Source organism: Gopherus evgoodei, chromosome 9 (assembly GCF_007399415.2).
Source record: "Gopherus evgoodei ecotype Sinaloan lineage chromosome 9, rGopEvg1_v1.p, whole genome shotgun sequence".
Classification (NCBI taxonomy): domain Eukaryota; kingdom Metazoa; phylum Chordata; order Testudines; family Testudinidae; genus Gopherus; species Gopherus evgoodei.
Window position 1 is genome coordinate 68,070,223 of NC_044330.1, and position 19,857 is coordinate 68,090,079.

At 45.4% G+C, this 19,857-nt stretch overlaps 1 protein-coding gene across 1 annotated transcript in view; it reads right to left on the reverse strand.

Moving 5' to 3' along the window:
• Positions 1–13,528: 13,528 nt before the first annotated feature.
• Positions 13,529–19,857, reverse strand: part of LOC115657768 (gamma-aminobutyric acid receptor subunit beta-4) — a 125,591-nt gene continuing 119,262 nt past the window's right edge. The window contains exon 10 of the mRNA XM_030575971.1: positions 13,529–13,596. Within this exon, the coding sequence (XP_030431831.1) occupies positions 13,556–13,596 (41 nt within the window). The 3' untranslated portion in view covers positions 13,529–13,555. The remainder of the gene's footprint in view (positions 13,597–19,857) is intronic.

Consider the following 19,857-nt stretch of genomic DNA (forward strand, 5'->3'; position numbering starts at 1 on the left):
TAGAGTCTATGAGTCTATGAGCTCTACAGCTCTGGCCACCACCCATGTTGCCTGCCCTGCATCAGCCCTGGTGAGGGAACAAGAGAGCAGGGCTAGTTTGTGGACCCCTCTGCAGGATCAGCTTTTGTGGTCTGTTTTAAACTAAGGGCAACAGCTAATTCCTTGAAGAACCAAGCAGCCCAGGTCAGTTTGGAGCTTTCCTTATGCACCCAAGTCTCCAAATCTGCTTCTAACTCAATCCCCAGCTCTGTAGTGTGTGGAGATCGAAAGAATTACACAAGGTCAACCAGAGGGGTCAGTGACTTAACCCGAGTTAGAAGCAAGATCAATCTAGCTCTAATCATCAGGCCACACTGCCTCACTCTTATGCCTGAAGATAGGTAGGCTCTGGGGTGCAGTGGTAGGGGGCAAGCTGGGAAACACCAATTTCATCATTGCCTTGCATCCTGTTTGATCGTTTACGTCAGTGCAGACGCTGCCAGATCAGAATGGTATCATCTGGCACGCACTCTGCCCTAGTATAAATACCAAATATAAACATATAAGCTATATCTGTAGCCCTTTTCCACCATCGATCACAATGCCCCTAACAAAGGCGGTCAGTATATTACCCCCATTTTACAAATGGGGAAACTGAGGCATAGAGCTTTAAAGTGAGTTGCCCAAGGTGACCTAGCAGGCCAATGGCAGAGCCAGAAACAGACCTGAGGTCTCCTGAATCACACCAGTGCTATCTACCTGGTTCAGGCAATGATGAATTGAGCTCTGAGATTTTATTCACATCCATTTTCAACCTCATTTTGAGCCCTGAGAAGTAGGATTCTCTTTATCCAGAGAACAGAGGTGGCCGTGGAACAAATGTCTTTTACACCACCTCTTCCTGTCTGTGTCTTACGCCGTCCCCCACCATCGACCTGTGTTTCAGGGAGCAGGGTCGGCGGGGGTGATGCACCAGGATGACTCACCCATATCAGATGAGACTGGTCTGCAGACCTGGGGAGGAGTAGGGGTAAGGAAGGAGAGAGTGGGCAAAAGAGCGGTGGGAAAGAGGGAAGGAATGAAAGAAAAGGAAAGCAGGAAAGTGGGGCAGACAGGAAGGAGCAGGAGAAGGAGAGAAAAAAGGAGGGTGCAATTGAGGAAAAAAGCATCTGAGGTGCAGCACATAGGCCTTGTTAGCAAGACTGGCGCTAGAGGTTTGAGCGCCCTAGGCGGACGGCAATTTCACCGCCCCGCGCGCTGGTCCCGCGGCTCCGCTGGAGCTGCCTCAGTGGCGCCTACGGAGGGTCCGGTGCTCCGCGGCTCCAGTGGAGCTGCCACAGTCATGCCTGCGGGAGGTCCACCAGAGCCGTGCTAGCAGCCGACCGTCCTCAGGCACAACTGCGGCAGCTCCACTGGAGCTGTGGAGCACCGGACCCTCCGCAGGCACCATTGCGGCAGCTCCACCGGAGCCGCCTGCAGCCCCCTCTGGCAAAACGGTGCCCACCAATTATTCTGGCTCCCTAGGCGATTTCCTAGGCTGCCTAAATGGTAGCGCCGGCCCTGCTTGTTAGAGAAACAGGGAAGCATCAGAAGCAGGGTATGGTTCACTTGCTGCTGCCTGCACTATCCCCTCATTGTCCACTCTCTCCTTCCTCCCCTTCTAACTCCCTCCTAGTTAGTTGCCATCAGAAGTTGCTTGGTTGGTTGTTTGGTTATTCCTGCTGAGTTCATGAAAAAAAGATGACCCTGTTTCACACACAGCTGCCCTTCTCTGGAGAGAGTAGCAGAGCGAGAGTGCGAGCGCACGCTTCCTCGCTGGATAGTTTGTAGATGGAGCACCAGTGGGAGCCTGACACGCTCTCCTTCCCTGAGCCGGGAAGGCTGCTTTGGTGATGTGCTCAGCTGGGCATGAGAAGGCCTTGTTATGGACAGAGAGGTCCTGTGGGCACTCGCTCTGCTACTCACAGGCAGCTCGGCTGAGAGGGGATGCACTAACCAGCTCTTTTTCTGCATTGTTATGTACTGGGGATTTGGATCCTCTCTTATCTTTTACCCCTGGATGGGCTGAGGCCTCTTGTTCTTTCGGCTCAATCCTGGGAACTTCCTGGGGTTTTTGTGTGGCACTATCCAGCTGATGTTGAGGGGCTATGGTTTTGGCTTGTGGATAGGCCTATGCATGGACTGAAGGGGGCTCTGTTCATTCCATTCCTTGCCACCCCCCCATTCCCCTGCTACACATACACACAAACACAGGGAGTGGGGTTGGTGAGTTAATGAGAGAAGTCTGGATTTGTTTTAAACACATACAGAACACCCGTTGTGAGGGCAGGAACATTTCTCAGCATCAGGATAGGGAGCGCATAGAATAACGTGCTCGTCTCTAACACCTTTCACATAAGGATCTCCAAGCAGGTGGCAGGCCTTCATTAAACATCATTACCATCTCACTGTGCAGGATTCTTCTCCCTGTTGTATAGATGAGGAAATGAGTGCACTAAAGTGGCTCGTCCACATTCGTTCTGGCAGGGTCGGGAGAAGAACACAGGAGTCCTGACTCCAAGGCTCTTGCTCGCACTGGACTAGCCCACCCCAGATTCTGCCCTCATGCAAACCTGCTGGCTTCCAGGAGGTTACCCAAGAGCAAATGAGATCCAAGATGAAGTAAGGTCAATTCCCAGCTCTGCTACAGTCTTCCTGATTCACCTTGAGCCTGCTTCACTTAGCCTCTCTGTGACTCAATTTCCCATCTCTAAAACGGTGATAATAGCTCTGTGTCCCAGAGGTGTGAAAGTGTGAGGTGCTCAGACACTAGGATGATGGAGGAGGGAAGGGGACTATATAATGTCTTTAATGAAGTAAACACAAAGGGGAAATGTGTGATTATGGGAGACTTCAACTTCCCGAATATAGACTGGAGGACAAGTCCTTGCAAGAATAATAGGGGTCAGATTTTTCTGGATGTGATAGCGGATGGATTTCTTCATCAAGTAGTTGAAGTACCTACGAGAGGGGATGCCATTTTAGATTTGGTTTTCATGAGCAGTGAGGACCTCGTAGAAGAAATGGTGGTAGGGGATAACCTTGGTTCGAGTGATCATGAGCTGATTCAGTTCAAACTAGATGGAAGGATAAACAAATGTAGATCTCGGATTAGGGTTTTCGATTTCTCGAGGGCTAATTTTAAAGAGTTAAGGATATTAGTTAGGGAAGTGGATTGGACGGAGGAACTTGCGGATTTAAATGCAGAGGAGGCCTGGAATTACTTTAAGTCGCAGCTGCATAAATTGTCAGAAGCCTGCATCCCAAGAAAGGGGAAAAAAACCATGGGCAGGAGTTGTGGGCAGGCCAAGCTGGATGAGCAAGCAACTCAGAGAGGGGATTAGGAGAAAGCAGAAAGCTTACAGGGAGTAGAAGAAAGGCGGGATTAGCAAGGGAAGCTACCTTGGTGAGGTCAGAACATGTAGGGATAAAATGAGGAAGGCTAAAAGCCCCATTGAACTGGATCTTGCAAAGGGAATCAAAACCAATAGTAAAAGGTTCTACAGCCACATAAATAAGAAGAAAACAAAGAAAGAAGAAGTGGGGCCGCTATACACTGAGAATGGAATGGAGGTTAAGGACAACCTAGGCATGGCCCAATATCTAAATAAGTACTTTGCCTCAGTTTTTAATAAGACTAGTGAGGAGTTTAGTGATGATGGAAGGATGATAAGTGGGAATGTGGATATGGAGGTGGATATTACCACAACTGAGGTAGAGGCCAAACTTGAACAGCTTGATGGGACAAAATCGGAGGGCCCGGACAATCTCCATCCAAGGATATTAAAGGAACTGGCGCGTGAAATTGCGAGCCCGTTAGCGAGAATTTTTAAGCAATCGATAAACTTGGGGGTTGTGCGATACGACTGGAGGATTGCTAACATAGTCCCTATTTTTAAGAAAGGGAATAAAAGTGATCCGGGTAATTATAGGTCTGTTAGCTTGACGTCTGTAGTATGTAAGGTCTTGGAAAAAATTTTAAGGGAGGAAGTAGTCAAGGACATAGAGGTCAATGGTAATTGGGACGAATTGCAACATGGATTTACTAAAGGTAGATCGTGCGAAACCAATCTGATCTCCCTCTTTGAGAAGGTGACGGATTACTTAGATAAAGGAAATGCGGTAGATCTAATTTACCTTGATTTCAGTAAGGCGTTTGACACAGTTCTGCATGGGGAACTGTTAGTTAAATTGGAAAAGATGGGGATGAATATGAAAGTTGTAAGGTGGATAAGGAACTGGTTAAAGGGGAGACTCCAGCGGGTCGTATTGAAGGGTGAACTGTCAGGCTGGAAGGAGGTTACTAGTGGAGTCCCTCAAGGATCGGTTTTGGGACCAATCTTATTTAACCTTTTTATTACTGACCTTGGCACAAAGAGCGGGAATGTGCTAATAAAGTTTGCGGATGACACAAAGTTGGGGGGTATTGCTAACACAGAGAAGGACAGGGATACTATTCAGGAAGATCTGGACCACCTTGTAAACTGGAGTAAGAGTAATAGGATGAAATACAATAGTGAAAAGTGCAAGGTCATGCACTTAGGGATTAATAATAAGAATTTTAGATATACGTTGGGGACGCATCAGTTGGAAGCGACGGAGGAGGAGAAGGACCTTGGGGTATTGGTCGATAGCACTATGACTATGAGCCACCAATGTGATACGGCTGTTAAAAAAGCAAATGCGATTTTAGGATGCATTAGGCGAGGTATTTCCAGCAGGGATAAGGAGGTGTTAGTACCGTTATATAAGGCGCTGGTGAGACCCCATCTGGAATATTGTGTGCAGCTCTGGTGTCCTATGTTCAAGAAGGATGAATTCAAACTGGAACAGGTCCAGAGATGGGCTACTAGGATGATCCGAGGAATGGAAAACCTTCCTTATGAAAGGAGACTCAAAGAGCTTGGCTTTTTTAGCCTGGCCAAAAGAAGGCTGCGGGGGGATAGGCTTGCTCTATATAAATATATCAGGGGTGTTAACATTAGGGAGGGAGAGGAATTATTTAAGTTTAGTTCTAATGTAGGCACGAGGACGAATGGGTACAAACTGGATATTAGGAAGTTTAGACTTGAAATTAGACGAAGGTTTCTAACCATTAGGGGAGTGAAGTTTTGAAACAGCCTTCCGAGGGAAGTAGTGGGGGCAAAAGACTTATCTGGCTTCAAGACTAAGCTTGATAAGTATATGGAGGGGATGTTATGATAGGATAGTTTAATTTGGGCAATTGATCTTGGATTATCACCAGATAAGTCTGCTCAATGGTCTGCGGGGAGATGTTGGATGGGATGGAAACTGAGTTACTGCAGAGAATTCCTTCTTGGGTGCTGGCTGGTGAGTCTTGCCCACATGCTCAGGGTTTATCTGATCGCCATATTTGGGGTCGGGAAGGAATTTTCCTCCAGGGCGGATTGGCAGGGGCCCTGGAGGTTTTTCGCCTTCCTCTGCAGCGTGGGGCATGGGTCGCTTGCTGGTGGATTCTCTGCAGTTTGAGGTCTTCAAACCAGTTTTGAGGATTTCAATAACTCAGTCCTGGATTAGGGGTTGTATAAAAGTGGATGGGTAGGGTTCTGTGGCCTGCCTTGTGCAGGAGGTCAGACTAGATGATCATATTGGTCCCTTCTGACCTATGGGTCTATGAGTCTATAAGTATCCAAGAAAAAAGAATTCAGCCCCATGGAGTTTGGAAGGTAGCTTCAGTTCTAGCTCTGTCTCCTTTGCCCAGTTCCTCTCCACACCACCCCTTGTTGTAGCCACCAGGAGCACTGTCCTGCTATTGCTAATGCCCTGGCTGCATCACCAGCCCAGCAATGTGAAACTGTTGCAGGGAAAGGAGAAGCTGGCTTTGCCCGCCCCTCATTCAGAAGCTGCATTTAATGCCCAGCACCCAAGATGCCCTCCCTGGCTGGTAAGTCACATGTCATTTCATTCAGTGGTGCTAATGCCATAATTATCTCTGTACACATCTATGGGCAATTTCTGGTCTACTTAGGCCCATTCACTTAAGAGGGCTGCCACAACTTTCGAGTGTAGGAAATCTCAGCATTGTTTTAATATAGATATGCTGGTGTCGTACTTCCAAGTATATGCACCAGCTTTCTAATCTCTGGGCCTGGCATTTTGTGCCATAGCTCCATGTATATGCGCATGTGTATGTAAAAAGATTTGGCACAACTTTGTATTGGCACATTGACATTTCTCTGTAAATCAGGGATTTAGCTGTTGGAATGTCATCCGTCAGCAGAAAAAGGCCCTCTTGTTGTCTCAGAGGGATCTGTCCCAGCTGCCTTTCCCCAGACTGCACAATATCTGCAAAAGCATGCGTGTTCTTAATCAACCCCATTTCATCGAATTCAATTCCAGAACTGCTGGACCGAAGCTTAAGGGGTTATGTTCAGAGGGAGAAAAAAGAACAACGCCATCCTTTATGAAAGATTTATTCCCTCTGCCTGGAAAGCCCAGTGAATCCCTGCTGCCCAGGTTCTGTTTAATATTCCATGTCAACCTGTTTTGGGGTATTTTTCTTTCATATTCTAATCCTTGTACTCGTTACTCCTCCTGCACAGGAAACAAACCCAAAAATAAATAAAAGCCTGATCCCTAACTAATGCAGAGTGCTTACTCAGTCAGATCTGCGTGTTTTAATCATAATCGCTCAAAACACAAAAAACAGGAATGACAAAGCCAGCAACCCAATCCTGCCGACTAAGTTATTTTTTCCCCTCTCTCTTCCTCTGGTCTGAACACTTCTGTAAATTGCTGGTTTGATTCCTTAGCCCCTAGAGACAGTCAGCTGAAAAAAGGAGCTCTTTATGTTTTACTCTCTCTTTTTTTTTTTATCCTCCACTCAGCTTTGTCTCCTCGCTTCGCTGAAATCTATCGTGGGGGTCATGTCAGCAGACATAGGCAGATTCTGCTGGCCTGGCCGATGCCTTCAGATCTCATAAGAATGGAACCAGAGATGAAGGGTGGGTAATAAATTTGGGGGGCCGCTCTGATACATGGAAACCCTAAAGCCACAAGATCTGACTAAAGCAGCTAGTCAACCCCAGCAGGGAGAGTGCCAAATCTAAGAACACCCCTTGATTCTCTCATTGCAGAACAAGTTACTGTCTAGAAGAGGCTGCTAGAGTTCGCTATGGGGTATTCACCCAATGAGTCACATTTCATAGTACAGCAGGGCCCAAATACTCAGGTCCAGACTTTGGTAGGAAGTTTAACTCCAGATCAAGACTTCAATGTTTCAGCTCTGGCCCATATCACATTCACAATAACCACCCTCACTGGAATTCTCCTGAAGGATCAAGCATGAGGATGTTTCTCACTGTGCCCTGGGCATGAACTGAGATGGACCTTTTCGGTCTGTCAGTCCAAATGGTACTTGTCTCTCATGAATGCTATGACAGTGTCAGTGTTACCAATCATCCAGTGCAGTGACTAAATCAGATTCATCTGCAGGCTACAGACATTTGGGCTAATTCACCTTTCACCCATCTTGAAATCTCGGTGTAGAGAAAAAGATAAATGAGTTTGCTGATCTCTTATTCTTGTCCCTGGCTTTATTTTTGTCCACTCCACCAAAACAACACTGTGTTTGGCATGACTGGAAGTATCCGAGAAGTAGGGGCCATGAACATACCAACAGTGATGCTGCAGGGCAGGACTGAGGTGCATCAGCCGAGCAATGTGAGATGTTTCCCAGGACTGGAATTGCAGAGAGTGCTGCAAGCTGAAACAGAAGTGCACTGGCAAATCTGTGGTAGCACAAGAGTAGAAGAGGACACTGCATGTCAGGACTGAAGTGAATGATCAGAGCTGTGAATGGTGGGGTGGGGTCATGTGTAGGGGAAGGAGGAGAATAGGAATGTGAGTTGCCTGTCAAGATTGAGCAACACTAGGTGAGTTGCATGGAGAAGCAGGACAAGTGAAGCAAGTGTGCCACTGGTCAGGAACGAGTTGCCCTGAGGGAGCTTTGGATACTATTGCAAAAGAATAAGAGAGAAAGACGTGAATGAAACTGCTCTGCAATAAGGAAGAGCTGAGAATCATATGTATGAGAGATAGTACGTGGGAGTCTCGCTCTGAGAGAAGTTCTGGAGGGCAGAGTACCTCAGACCTCAACCCCTTATGATGTAGGAAGCATGTTATCTGGCATAACCTTGAAACCCTTAATGAAGAATAAACCAGTGCCTAGGGAGACTGGCATATGGGAGCTTCCATGACCTTGTCTGTTACTCATTATTTCCCTTTTCTTCACACTTTCTTTAAAAAAGAAGCTAGGAGTTGGTCTGAAAGGTCAGGCTGTACTTTTGAGGACTGCAAGAGAAAAGTCCTCCAAACATTATATGCCACTCAGGAAAGAGTTTGCTTTAATTACACTGCTCTACAGCCAAAATGCTTCTGAAATAAATGTAGTCCAACTTTACTAATTCTGGGTCACTGAGAACGAAAATGATGCTTAAAATTGTTGATTGGCTCTAGTTTTCAAGATATGCTGTTGGGTCAGTATATACGACCCTTGACTTGGGAATGGCGGAGGATAGGTGAGTTATAAAGGGAAGGGATCTCAATTTAAACCAGAAATGACTAAAATACATCTTTGACTGGATCTTTGAATAAATCTATGACTGGGTTTGGACAGTACTTGCTTTTCAGGCAAAACAAAGATGAATGATGCAATCTGAAGCTGGTATTGCGTCATACCTGATATGAGTTGCATCATGTTATTCCTAGAAGTCATGGATGATGCAATCATAACGAAGCTTACATCACTCTGCTGAACAAATTGCCCTATGTCAGCTCTAGAAATCATACAGTGTCGTGCTCTCTTATTTGTCAGTGTTTGTATCATAAACCTAGTCCCAGATTTGGACCTTAGCGTCCAAAATATGGGGGTTAGCATGAAAACCTCCAAGCTTAGTTACCAGCTTGGACCTGGTAAAGCTGCCACCACCCAAAAAATTAGAGTGTTTTGGGGCACTCTGGTCCCCCCAAACCTTCTCTGGGGACCCCAAGACCCAAATCCTTTGAATCTCACAACAAAGGGAAATAAACCTTTTCCCCTTCCCCCCTCCAGGTGTTTCTGGAGAGACACACAGAAGCAAGCTCCGTGAATCTAAACAGAGGGATTCCACCCTCCCCGTTTCCAGCCTTGGAAAACAGAAGTACCGAGAGCTAATCTCTCTTCCCCCCTCACCCAGAGGGAATGCAAAGTCAGGCTAGTAAATCTAACACACACAGATTTCCCCCTGACTTCTTCCTCCCACCAATTCCCTGGTGAGCACAGACTCAATTCCCTGGAGTTCCCCACTAAAGAAAAACTCCAACAGGTCTTAAAAAGAAAGCTTTATGTAAAAAGAAAGAAAAATACATAAAAATGGTCTCTCTGTATCAAGGTGACAAATACAGGGTCAATTGCTTAAAAGAAATATGAATAAACAGCCTTATTCAAAAAGAATACAATTCAAAACACTCCAGCAACTATACCCAGGTAAATACAAAAGAAAACAATAGAAACCTTACTGCCTTACTATATTGGTACTTACAACTTGGAAACAGAAGATTAGAGCGCAGGAAACAGAAATCCTCTCATAGCCGAGAGAGAGACAGACAGAAGACCCAAGAACAAAGGACTCACACACAAACTTCCCTCCATCCAGATCTGAAAAAGTCTGGTTTCCTGATTGGTCCTCTGGTCAGGTGTTTCAGGTACTTCTTTCCAGGTGTAAGAGACATTAACCCTTAGCTATCTGTTTATGACTGTTTGATTTTGCAAAGGGACACATTTCTGTTTAGCCAAAGTGAGCAGAGATGCCTCGTACTTGTGTGAACAGTGCAGATAACTTCTGCTATGATTGTGGTGAAGTGACTTTTGCATCACAAAAGCGCAATATAACCACTATGGTTAAGAAAGCCTATCACCTTTATTTTGGCTGCAAAATTGGAGATCAGGACAAGAAGTGGGCCCCACACATATGCTGCAACACTTGTGCAACAAATCTTCGTCAGTGGTTGAACAGGAAAAGGAAATCTATGCCTTTTGCAGTGCCAATGATTTGGAGAGAGCCAACAGATCATACCAGCAATTGTTACTTCTGCATGGTGCCTCCAGTTGGGAAAGGTGTGTCAAAGAAGAAAAAGTGGACTGTGCATTATCCAAACATTCCATCAGGTATACACTCAGTACCCCACGGAGAAGGACTGCCGGTTCCTGATGCACCAGAATCATTCTCACTTGAGTCAGACGAGGAAGAGGATAAAACTTCTCGTCCTGAACCATTAATGTCACAGGACCCACATTTTCTCCCATCCTCCTCCTCTGAACCACACCTCATAACACAAGGTGAACTGAATGACCTTGTCAGGGATTTGGAACTATCCAAGAGTAAGGCAGAGCTGTTGGGCTCCAGACTACAGCAGTGGAATCTCCTGGCAGGCTATCAGGGCAAATGGAGCCCATCAATGCTTGCAGACTATTGCTGGACAGTGACAAGAGATGCTCCATTTAATGAATACAAGAGACAAGCCAAGAAGTGCTGAGTAGACACTGAATAGGACTAAACTAAGCTATGTACATAATAGTTTTTTGCCTTTTGTTTCATAATAAAAATTTTATTTCTATAACCCTTTTGCTGATTTTTAAAGTGTTCCATAAACAGGACAGGTGAAATATTATCACGTAAAGCAACCATAAACACATGAAAAGACCTAGGTTTACAATTTATTATTAAAACTCTACTATCTACACAATATACATAGTCATAAAATGTAAAAACAAATATCTTAGAAACAGTAGCCAGTTGTTTTAATTGTCATATTTAAATTCAGCACATCAAAATACATAATAAATATCACATTTTATCTCTGAAGCAGACGACTTCTCAAAAATTGTAGACCAGTGTTATTGTTCTTTCACAAATTAATTCTCTTTATCTGTTGGCAACTTTTCCTCTCCTAAAAGCAATTCCTGGAAATTGAAATGTAGTGTGTGACTACAGTCATCAAAAGGTGCCAACTACAATGGTTTGGCTGTGACTCTGTTACCAGAATGACTCTGTACTGAGTGCCTAAAACGGTTCTCTATGCAAGAGTACGTGGCAAGAGAGGCTGTGGACATCTAGAGAGACAGTGATAGAACACAGGATATGAAACCATCCAGACAACCCTCCCAACAAACTCAAGTGGTGGCTGACAATGGATGTGGATGGAATCTGCTCATAAACTCAGCCCAGCCCTACCCAACTGTGGTGCTAGAAGAAAGATACGATGACAATGATGAATTATGAGATACAGGTCAGGCTTATGTGACTTACTGTATTTACTGTTCCATAAAGGATAGCTCTGCTCTCTCTCTGTTTAATGCACTAAATTTTTCAGATCAGGACAATAAAGCTTGGAAATTAGTGTTCTTAAGTGTTGAAGGCTGGAATGTCATTGCCTTAGTAATGCTGTTTAGGCTGCCCAGTGCTTCTGTCCTTGGAGCTCCAATGTTATTAGTACTAACAGCAAATAGATCAGTCTACGAATTTAGCAGACCCACAAAGGGTTAAGGTGAGGTACCCCAAAATTTATTGACTGAGACAAACAACTGAGATAAGCAACTTACATACTACCTTATGTGTTTCATAGCATTTGTTACCTCCCATTGTTCCTAATCTCTTGGATAAGATATCTCTATTCATTATTTTGTCAAACCATCTTATCTTGTAGAGTAAAACCTTAGAGTTACGAGCACCTTGGAAATGAAGGTTGTTTGTAACTCTGAAATGTTCATAACTCTGAACAAAACATTATGGCTGTTCTTTCAAAAGTTTACCACTGAACATTGACTTAACACAGCTTTGAAACTTTACTTTCCCTTTTTTGGTAGTTTATGTTTAACACGGTACGTCCTGTATTTGTTTTTTTTTTTTAAATTGGTCTCTGCTGCTGGCTAACTGCATACTTCTGGTTCCAAATGAGGTATGACATTGACTGGTCAGTTTGTAATTCTGGTGTTTGTAACTGAGGTTCTACTGTACTAAATTGGGATGTGTCTGTGCTAGCTGGAATACATTTATGTAAATATCCAGTGCTCAGTACACGAGCAGCAACTTTGCCAAGTTCAGTGAACTTGTAAGCATCTGCTTTTATACATGGGCTAACTTGTTTACAGCCTCTGGTTCAGACCTCAAATCTTGCACCAAACCCAGTACTCCAGGTTCTCTCTATTACAGTAAGGCCCTGTGGAATTTTAGCTTTCTCCTCCAAGATTGAAGATCTTTGTTAGTGTCATCAGAGTCAAACAGATCCAACACTGATTTAATATTTTTTATACTTGTGAATACGCACACATGGACTCCCACAGCAGCTACCAGATAAACAACCAAATGAGCACTTGCTTCTCTGACATTTATATGCCTGTTCTAGGACTCCCACGCAAATACCTTGCAAACTACCCTTGCCAGTTACCTTTACCCAGTGAATAGTTTGGAGGGGGCAGGCTTCATACCCACAACTGTTATCTCCTTTCTTCTTTAATTACTGCCCTTGTCTACTGTATACCCTGTTGCTGAGGTACCATCAACAGGCTTCCCCATTTATCCTGGTGAAAAGGTCATAGGATGATGAGGTGGTAGGCCAATAGAGAAAAGGAGAAAGACACCCATTCATTCATACTAAGCGAATTGTTCAGCACTCCTATTGCCACTACAAAATGAGATGATGACAGTGTGGTCTAGTGCTCAGGGGACTGGACTAAGTCAAGAGATCTGGGGTGAAATCATGGCCCAACTGAAGTCAATGGCAAAACTGCCTTTGACTTCAACGGGATCAGGATTTCACCCCTGGCTTCTGTTACTAACTGTGCCTCTGTGTGACCTTGGTCAAATTACTTACCCTCAGGGTGTCAATTTTCCCTCCTGCCCTTCAGCTCTCTTGTCTATGTAGAGTGAATGCTCTTGAGAGCAGGGAATGTCTCTAACTCTCTGTTTACACAGGGCCTAGCACAATGGAGCCCTGACCTCAGCTGGGGCCTCCAGCTGCTACCACAGCATACAGACTAAACAGCAATAACACATAGCCACAAACCACTTCCCATCTGGGCAGCCCGACCCCCAAGCACCTCTCAGCTAAAGGGATGAAGGAGAAAACTCTAATCTAGGAGCTCCTCTTCCAGGGACCCTAAAACAAGAAAGCAAGTGGTTCTCAGGCCTGCCACAAGCAGAGTAGCTTTTACACCACCGATCCCTATCTAAACTCCCAATCAGACATTGTGAAGACCTATCTATTGTGTCACACATCTTTGATAAATGGAGAACATGAACTCCTTGCTCAGCTAGGAGGAGAAGGTCTCAGCAAGGTGAATCCAGGACCAGAGAGAGCTGCCACTTTAACAATCTGCAGTCCTCTATCCACAGTACAAGCATTGCTGGGACAGTCTTCACGGAAGCTTTCATCACACACTGCCCCACCAGTGTGTCACAGCCCTGACTTGAAGGGCTCACATCCTGAAGACACCTCTTCAAATCTTTGTTGCTCAGGCCACCAAAAAGGATGCTGCTTAGTGCCAGCTGAGAGTTGCAGTTTTGCAGAGTATGACAGCTGTTGAAAAAGAAAGAACCAGACTCAGTCCCACCTACTCCTTTCCCATAGATCAGTTTGGCAGGATTTGATTTTTATCAGTAAACATCGTTAACTATCAATTTCTCTGTACACACACAAAGCAAAGAAAAAATATTCCCATCGATAATCATTGAAATTTACAGCTAGGAAAAGTAAGACAAATGCACATGGGGACTTACTAGATTTTGATTGAAGGATGTTTACTTTCTATATTTTAACATGTGATGTTGACAATCTGTATTTTAATTGTTATGAAACTTTGACATTTTGAATTTCAACATCTACTGTCATTAAATAATTACTGTCTGACAGCCCCCGCTGTCTGACTCCACCCTCATAATTTCCCACAGCTGTAAAAATTTTACTTGATAAACATTTTAAAAATCCTTGAAAATAAACATTATTTTCTGTCAAAATTATTAAAAATTTAAATTCTGTTAAGCCTACACATAGACCAAACTGACAGGATTCCAGTCCATCTGTGGATGGGACTAACGTAGGCATTAATGAAGTCTGCATTTCCCTGGCTGCCATCCTTAGGTGACCCAGGAGACTCCAGACCCTATTTGTTTCAATCAGTTATGGTCACCGTCCACTTTTCTTCCTGCCACACACTTAAGAAAATTAATCATTTAATTAAAAATCTTCAAGGAAAAAAACAAATTGGCCTACGTAATGAATTTCTACACCAGCTTTGTCTCTTGTTACAAAGAACTGAATCAATTATGGATCACTTGCCATCCATTCATCTACATTAGAGAGTTTATGTGTTTCCTGCTCCAGGGTGGGTCTTTTTTTTCCTACTGTGGTTGCTAAAAGTGATGCCAGGGGATTTTTAACAGTTCAGTCTCTGTCACAATGAGCTCCCTTGGCTCCAGTACTTCCTTGAGCAACAAAGAAGGATGGACCCAGACTTAACTAGTTGGTGAGAGTTCTGTGCAAACTCCAGTGGGTAGAGCTAGCACAGGGGTCAGCAACCTTTCAGCAGTCATGTGCTGAGTCTTCATTTATTCACTCTAATTTAAGGTTTTGCGTGCCAGTAATACATTTTAACATTTTTAGAAGGTCTCTTTCTATAAGTCTATAATATATAACTAAACTACTGTTGTATACAAAGTAAATAAGGTTTTAAAAATGTTTAAGAAGCTTCATTTAAAATTAAATTAAAATGCAGAGCCCCCCCGGACAGGTTGCCAGGACCTGGGCAGTGTGAGTGCCACTGAAAACCAGCTCACGTGCCACCTTCGGCACGCATGCCATAGGTTGCCTACCACTGAGCTAGCACATATCTGCCCAACAAATTAAAGGGACACTGTCCTTTAAGACACTATGGGTCCAATTCTCAGATCCACTCTGGTGGACCAAAGCAGCTGGAAAGAGGACTTACAAATCTCCTGAGGTGTCACTTGCATGCATGAATAAATCCCTGGGTGATGCACAGTGCTGTATTAGCTCATACACTCCCCCACCCAGCCACTGGCATTGGGGTCACACTTGGGAGAAAGTGGGTATAATACCTTGGAATATCCCTGGCTGCTCTAAATCATACCAGGGACAGGACTACCGCCCAGATGGCCACAGAACTGGGGGAATGGGGGAAAGAGCCACCTTTATTCTCTTCCCTCTCTGTCTTTAGCATCCTTAAGCTGAGGGCTGGAGGGAATTGAGAAGGCGCATTAGAAAAGTGGATCACAGAGTGGGGCAGGAAAAGGGCAGAGTATTAAAACAGCCTAGAGAGAGCTGGAAAATGAAGTGGCTGGAGACTCTGAGCATGCCCACAGGAGGGCAAAGCACATGCTCTCAGTCTGGAGGGTCTTTGGCCTTGACTACATTGGCGCTTTACAGCGCTGCAACTTTCTTGATCAGGGGTGTGAAAAAAACACACCCCTGAGCCCAGCAAGTTACAGCGCTGCAAAGCGCCAGTGCAAACAGTGCCCCAGCACTGGGAGCACAGCTCCCAGCACTGCAAGCTAATCGCCAGGGGGAGGTGGAGTACCTGCAGCGCTGGGAAAGCTCTCTCCCAGCGCTGGCGCTGCGACCACACTCGCACTTCAAAGCATGGCCGTGGGAGCGCTTTGGAGTTTTGAGTGTAGCCAAGCCCTTTGTTACAGAGGAAGGAGAACAAAGCCAGGTCTCCATGAGGAGCCCAGTGAGTGCATTACTCCTCTGTAAGAGGTTGCAGAGGCACACTGAGGATACTGCTCAGGGCCTGAACACGCCCAAAGATATAGCATGCAGGAAACAAAGACCACAGAGGCGTCCACATCGCCAATGAGTAACTTGTTGGCTATATGCAACTCTTCTGCTACCCCTCTATTGCACTCTGCTCTTCTTTCCCCCTTCTAGAGCTCTCTGTCATAAACAGATAAGTAAGAGTTAATAGAACAGAAGTACTTCATGTCTCTTTTGCCTGTAAAGGGTTAAGTTCAGTGAGCCTGGCTGTCACCTGACCAGAGGACCAATCAGGGGACAGGATACTTTCAAATCTTGAGGGGGGGAAGTTTGTGTGTGTGCTATTAGTGTTTGGTTGTTGTTTTCTCTGGGTTCTGAGAGTGACCAGACTTGCAACCAGGTTTCTCTCCAATCTCCCTGATACAGGTTCTTATAGATTCAAAATAGTAAGTACTAGGTGATAAGGCGAGTAGGCTTGTGTTTGTTTTCTTTATTTGCAAATGTGTATTTGGCTGGAAGGAGTTCAATTTTGTATTTTGCTGAAAGGATTTTAATTTGTACTTGTATACTTAGGCTGGGAGGGTATTCCTAGTGTCTATAGCTGAAAGACCCTGTAACATATTCCATCTTACATTTACAAAGAATTTTTACTGTTTTTCTTTCTTTAATTAAAAGCTTTTCTTGTTTTAGAACCTGATTTTTTTTTATTCTGCTGAGACTCCAGGGGACTGGGTCTGGATCCACTAGGGAATTAGTGGGGAGAAAGGAGGGAAGGAGGAGAGAAAGGTTAATTTTCTCTCTGTGTTAGGATTACTTTCTCTCTCAGGGAGAGTCTGGGAGGCGGAGAGAGAAGGAGGTGGGAAGGTGAATTTTCCTCTCTGTTTCAGGATTCAAGGAGTTTGAATCACAGTGATCTTCCAGGGTAACCCAGGGAGGGGAAGTCTGGGAGAGGCAACAGTGAGGGAAAGGGTTTACTTTCCTTGTGTTAAGATCCAGAGGGACTGGGTCTTGGGGGTCCCCGGGCCAGGTTTTGGGGGGACCAGAGTGTACCAGGCACTGGAATTCCTGGTTGGTGGCAGCGCTACAAGTACTAAGCTGGTAATTGAGCTTAGAGGAATTCATGCTGGTACCCCATCTTTTGGACGCTAAGGTTCAGAGTGGGGAATTATACCATGACACTCCCCCACTTCCTTTTCCTCACTCCTTCGTCCTAACAGCATTTCTCTTTCTCTCATCTCACTCTGCTTCTTCCCATCCCCCCGGTGTTGCCTCTGTAGTACAATGCTCCTTGCCTTTCCACTAGAGCATGGAACCTCTTTCTCTCTCTTGCTCTCTCTCTCTCCAACCAGGTGATATTCTTTCCCCTTGAGAGCCTGGCCAGGCCACCCAGACCCACTGCTTGCACAGGCTGCCCTCACAGGCACCTGTGTGGAGTGAGCGGGGCTAACCGCCCTGGAACTGTAGGGGATTTTCAGGTTAATTTGCGAAATTAACTTCAGACTCAGCAGCTGCTGCTGCTACTTCAAGGGGGAAAGAAAATGCTGATGGTAACAGCTGCCTGTGTGATTTATGAGCACTCCGGGAGCAGCCGGCAAGTTGTGGAGAGCCGCACATGGAGAAGGGGATTTTCCTGACGACAGCCTTCTTGGGGAAGAGTCACTGTGGGTGTGTTCGGGGGAAAGTTTGTATATCAGCTGATGTTTGGGGGAGGTTCCCTGAGCAGTGATAAGCTCCATCTACCCTCCTGTCTGTCTGCTCATCCTCCTTTTTTGAAGCCTCTCTTCCCTTGATGGAGATCCAGCTGAGAGGACAAATGCATGGGGTTGTGGGGGGACTATGACATCCTTAGAGACCATGGAACAATCCTGATCAAGAAAACGGTCTCCTCCACATTGTTGCAGAGAAGATGGAGGGTTTAATTGGGGGTCTTTTACAGCCCTCCCATCCCAAAGTGACTGTGTAGGCAACTAGAGCAGCCAGGGTGCATATAAGAGGCCCTCTCACTCCTTCCATCACCTTGATGGGCCAACCTGCTTCATGGTTAACCCATTAAATACATCAATTTCTATTCAGGTCATGTTCAAATCAAACTACCAGCTGGTTGCCCTGCTCCAGGAGAGCTCTGGCAGGATTAATTCATGCCCAGGAGCAGTGGGCATGCTGCCTCATCCCTGAGGAGACTGCAATGGCTTCCTCTCTGATCTGGCTGGGCAGCTCCACTAAGAGGTGCGGTGGGTTGGCAGGACTATAGCCCTTCCTCCTCCTCCTCCTCCTCCTCCTCCTTCTCTATCATCTTTGGGATGGGAGACGCCCTGGAAGTTCTGTGTCTGGAACTTGTGTTGTATGGAGACTGTTTGCATGGTGCATCTTCCCTATTTGTGTATCTAGACAAGTCCATACTACTTTGCTGCAATCTAATATGCTCCAATGGCCAGGGCACTGCACCAGGAGTCAGAAGACATGGGTTTGAGGCCTACCTCTGAGCAAGTCACCTCATCTCTGCTTCCCTTCTTGTCTGTTCAGGCTGCAAGTGCTCTGATTCTCTGTATGTACAGCACCTAGCACATTGGGGCCTCTACTGTCATATAATTAGTATTGTAGCTTGAAACTAAGTGGAAATTTCAACCCACGCATTTACAAAACAGACTTCTAGCTCTGTGATTGTTAGTTAAGTTAATAATTACATTTCTTCAGTTGTTTATTGGTCTGGAGGCTTGTCCTTTCAAATGCTAATGCTCAGCTCTTCCTATGTTACATGCATGTGTGTAGGGGGAGGAAGCTCGTGTTCTTACTCTGGATACAGCAGTAGAGCCATTTACAACCATTGAAAAATTATTAGTCATGCCCATTGTTGGCATATTGCCACTTCAAGAACATCTCCCCTCCCCATGGCCTGGGGTGACTCTGAAACAGTCCTGCTTCAATGTCCCCCGCTCAGCCTGCAGTGGCAGCTGCTGTGACTTGCTGCACTGACATGGCCCTCAGCTAAGTCATTAAATAAACATCCACCTGTTCCAGAGTATCCAACTACAAAAATAAACTGAGAATAAAGGCTCTTCCCCCAAGACCTTAGCTGGGCCCAGTTCCTCCTACCTGAAGGTCTGTCCTCTCTAGTTCACTGCAGTCTTATCCACCTGGCAGAGGATCCTAACTAGCCAGGGTAGCTCAGGTAGACTCTTCACTGTTTGCTGTCCCCCTTTCTTTCTCAGGCCTCTCTTATCTACAGCCAGCGTCCTCATTTAGCCTCATGACCCATGTGTCACATGACATCACTCATCATGATTCATTCTCCTCGTGAGGAGATGAGTTAAGTTTGTCACAGGTCGATTGTGCCTAGCTCTGCTTAAAGGAGCCAGCCACCCCAAGACACCTTCCAGAAATTATGAGCTTTGTCTTAAAAATCATGAGATCATTACAAATTTATAAATGTTAGGTTCTTTTCATTTGCTGTCTGGCATCTGAGCCTTTAGGCATCACATTTTCAAGCTTTTCTCTGCAACCATGAGGGCTAGAAAGTAACTTTTTTGTTTTTAAATGGAATCTGAGATCCTGATATTTTCAAATGAATCCAGCAGTTGGGACTTTAAGAAGCATTTAAAACACTGTGTACTCATGCTGAAGTCACAGGAGCTGGCACTTGTATTTAAAGGTGGCTCTGTTCATGCTTGCTTAACTTTAAAATGGCTGAATGGATTTTGCTCAAACTTTACAGAAAAACCAAAATTATCTTTGGGTTGAGAAACAAGAAGAGACAATGTTGGCCCTTATGGAGAATTCTTAGCAGATGTCTTGATAAAATCATAACCAGGGCTAGCCTTAGGGGGGGGCCTCCGGGGCAACTGCCCAGAGGCACTATGATCAAGAGGGAGCCATGTAGCAGCACAGAGGCGCGTGCTGCGGGTATACAGTCAGAAACTGCTCCCAGATGCCAGGGGAGCTCTTGGTGGGGGCTGGGCAGATGTCCAGATTTCTCCCTGCTTCCTCCCAGCAAAGAAACATGGGGTGGGAGGGCGAGCGGGCATGCAGATACTGCTCCCCTGCAATGTTCCTCCATGCCCCCCTAGGGGT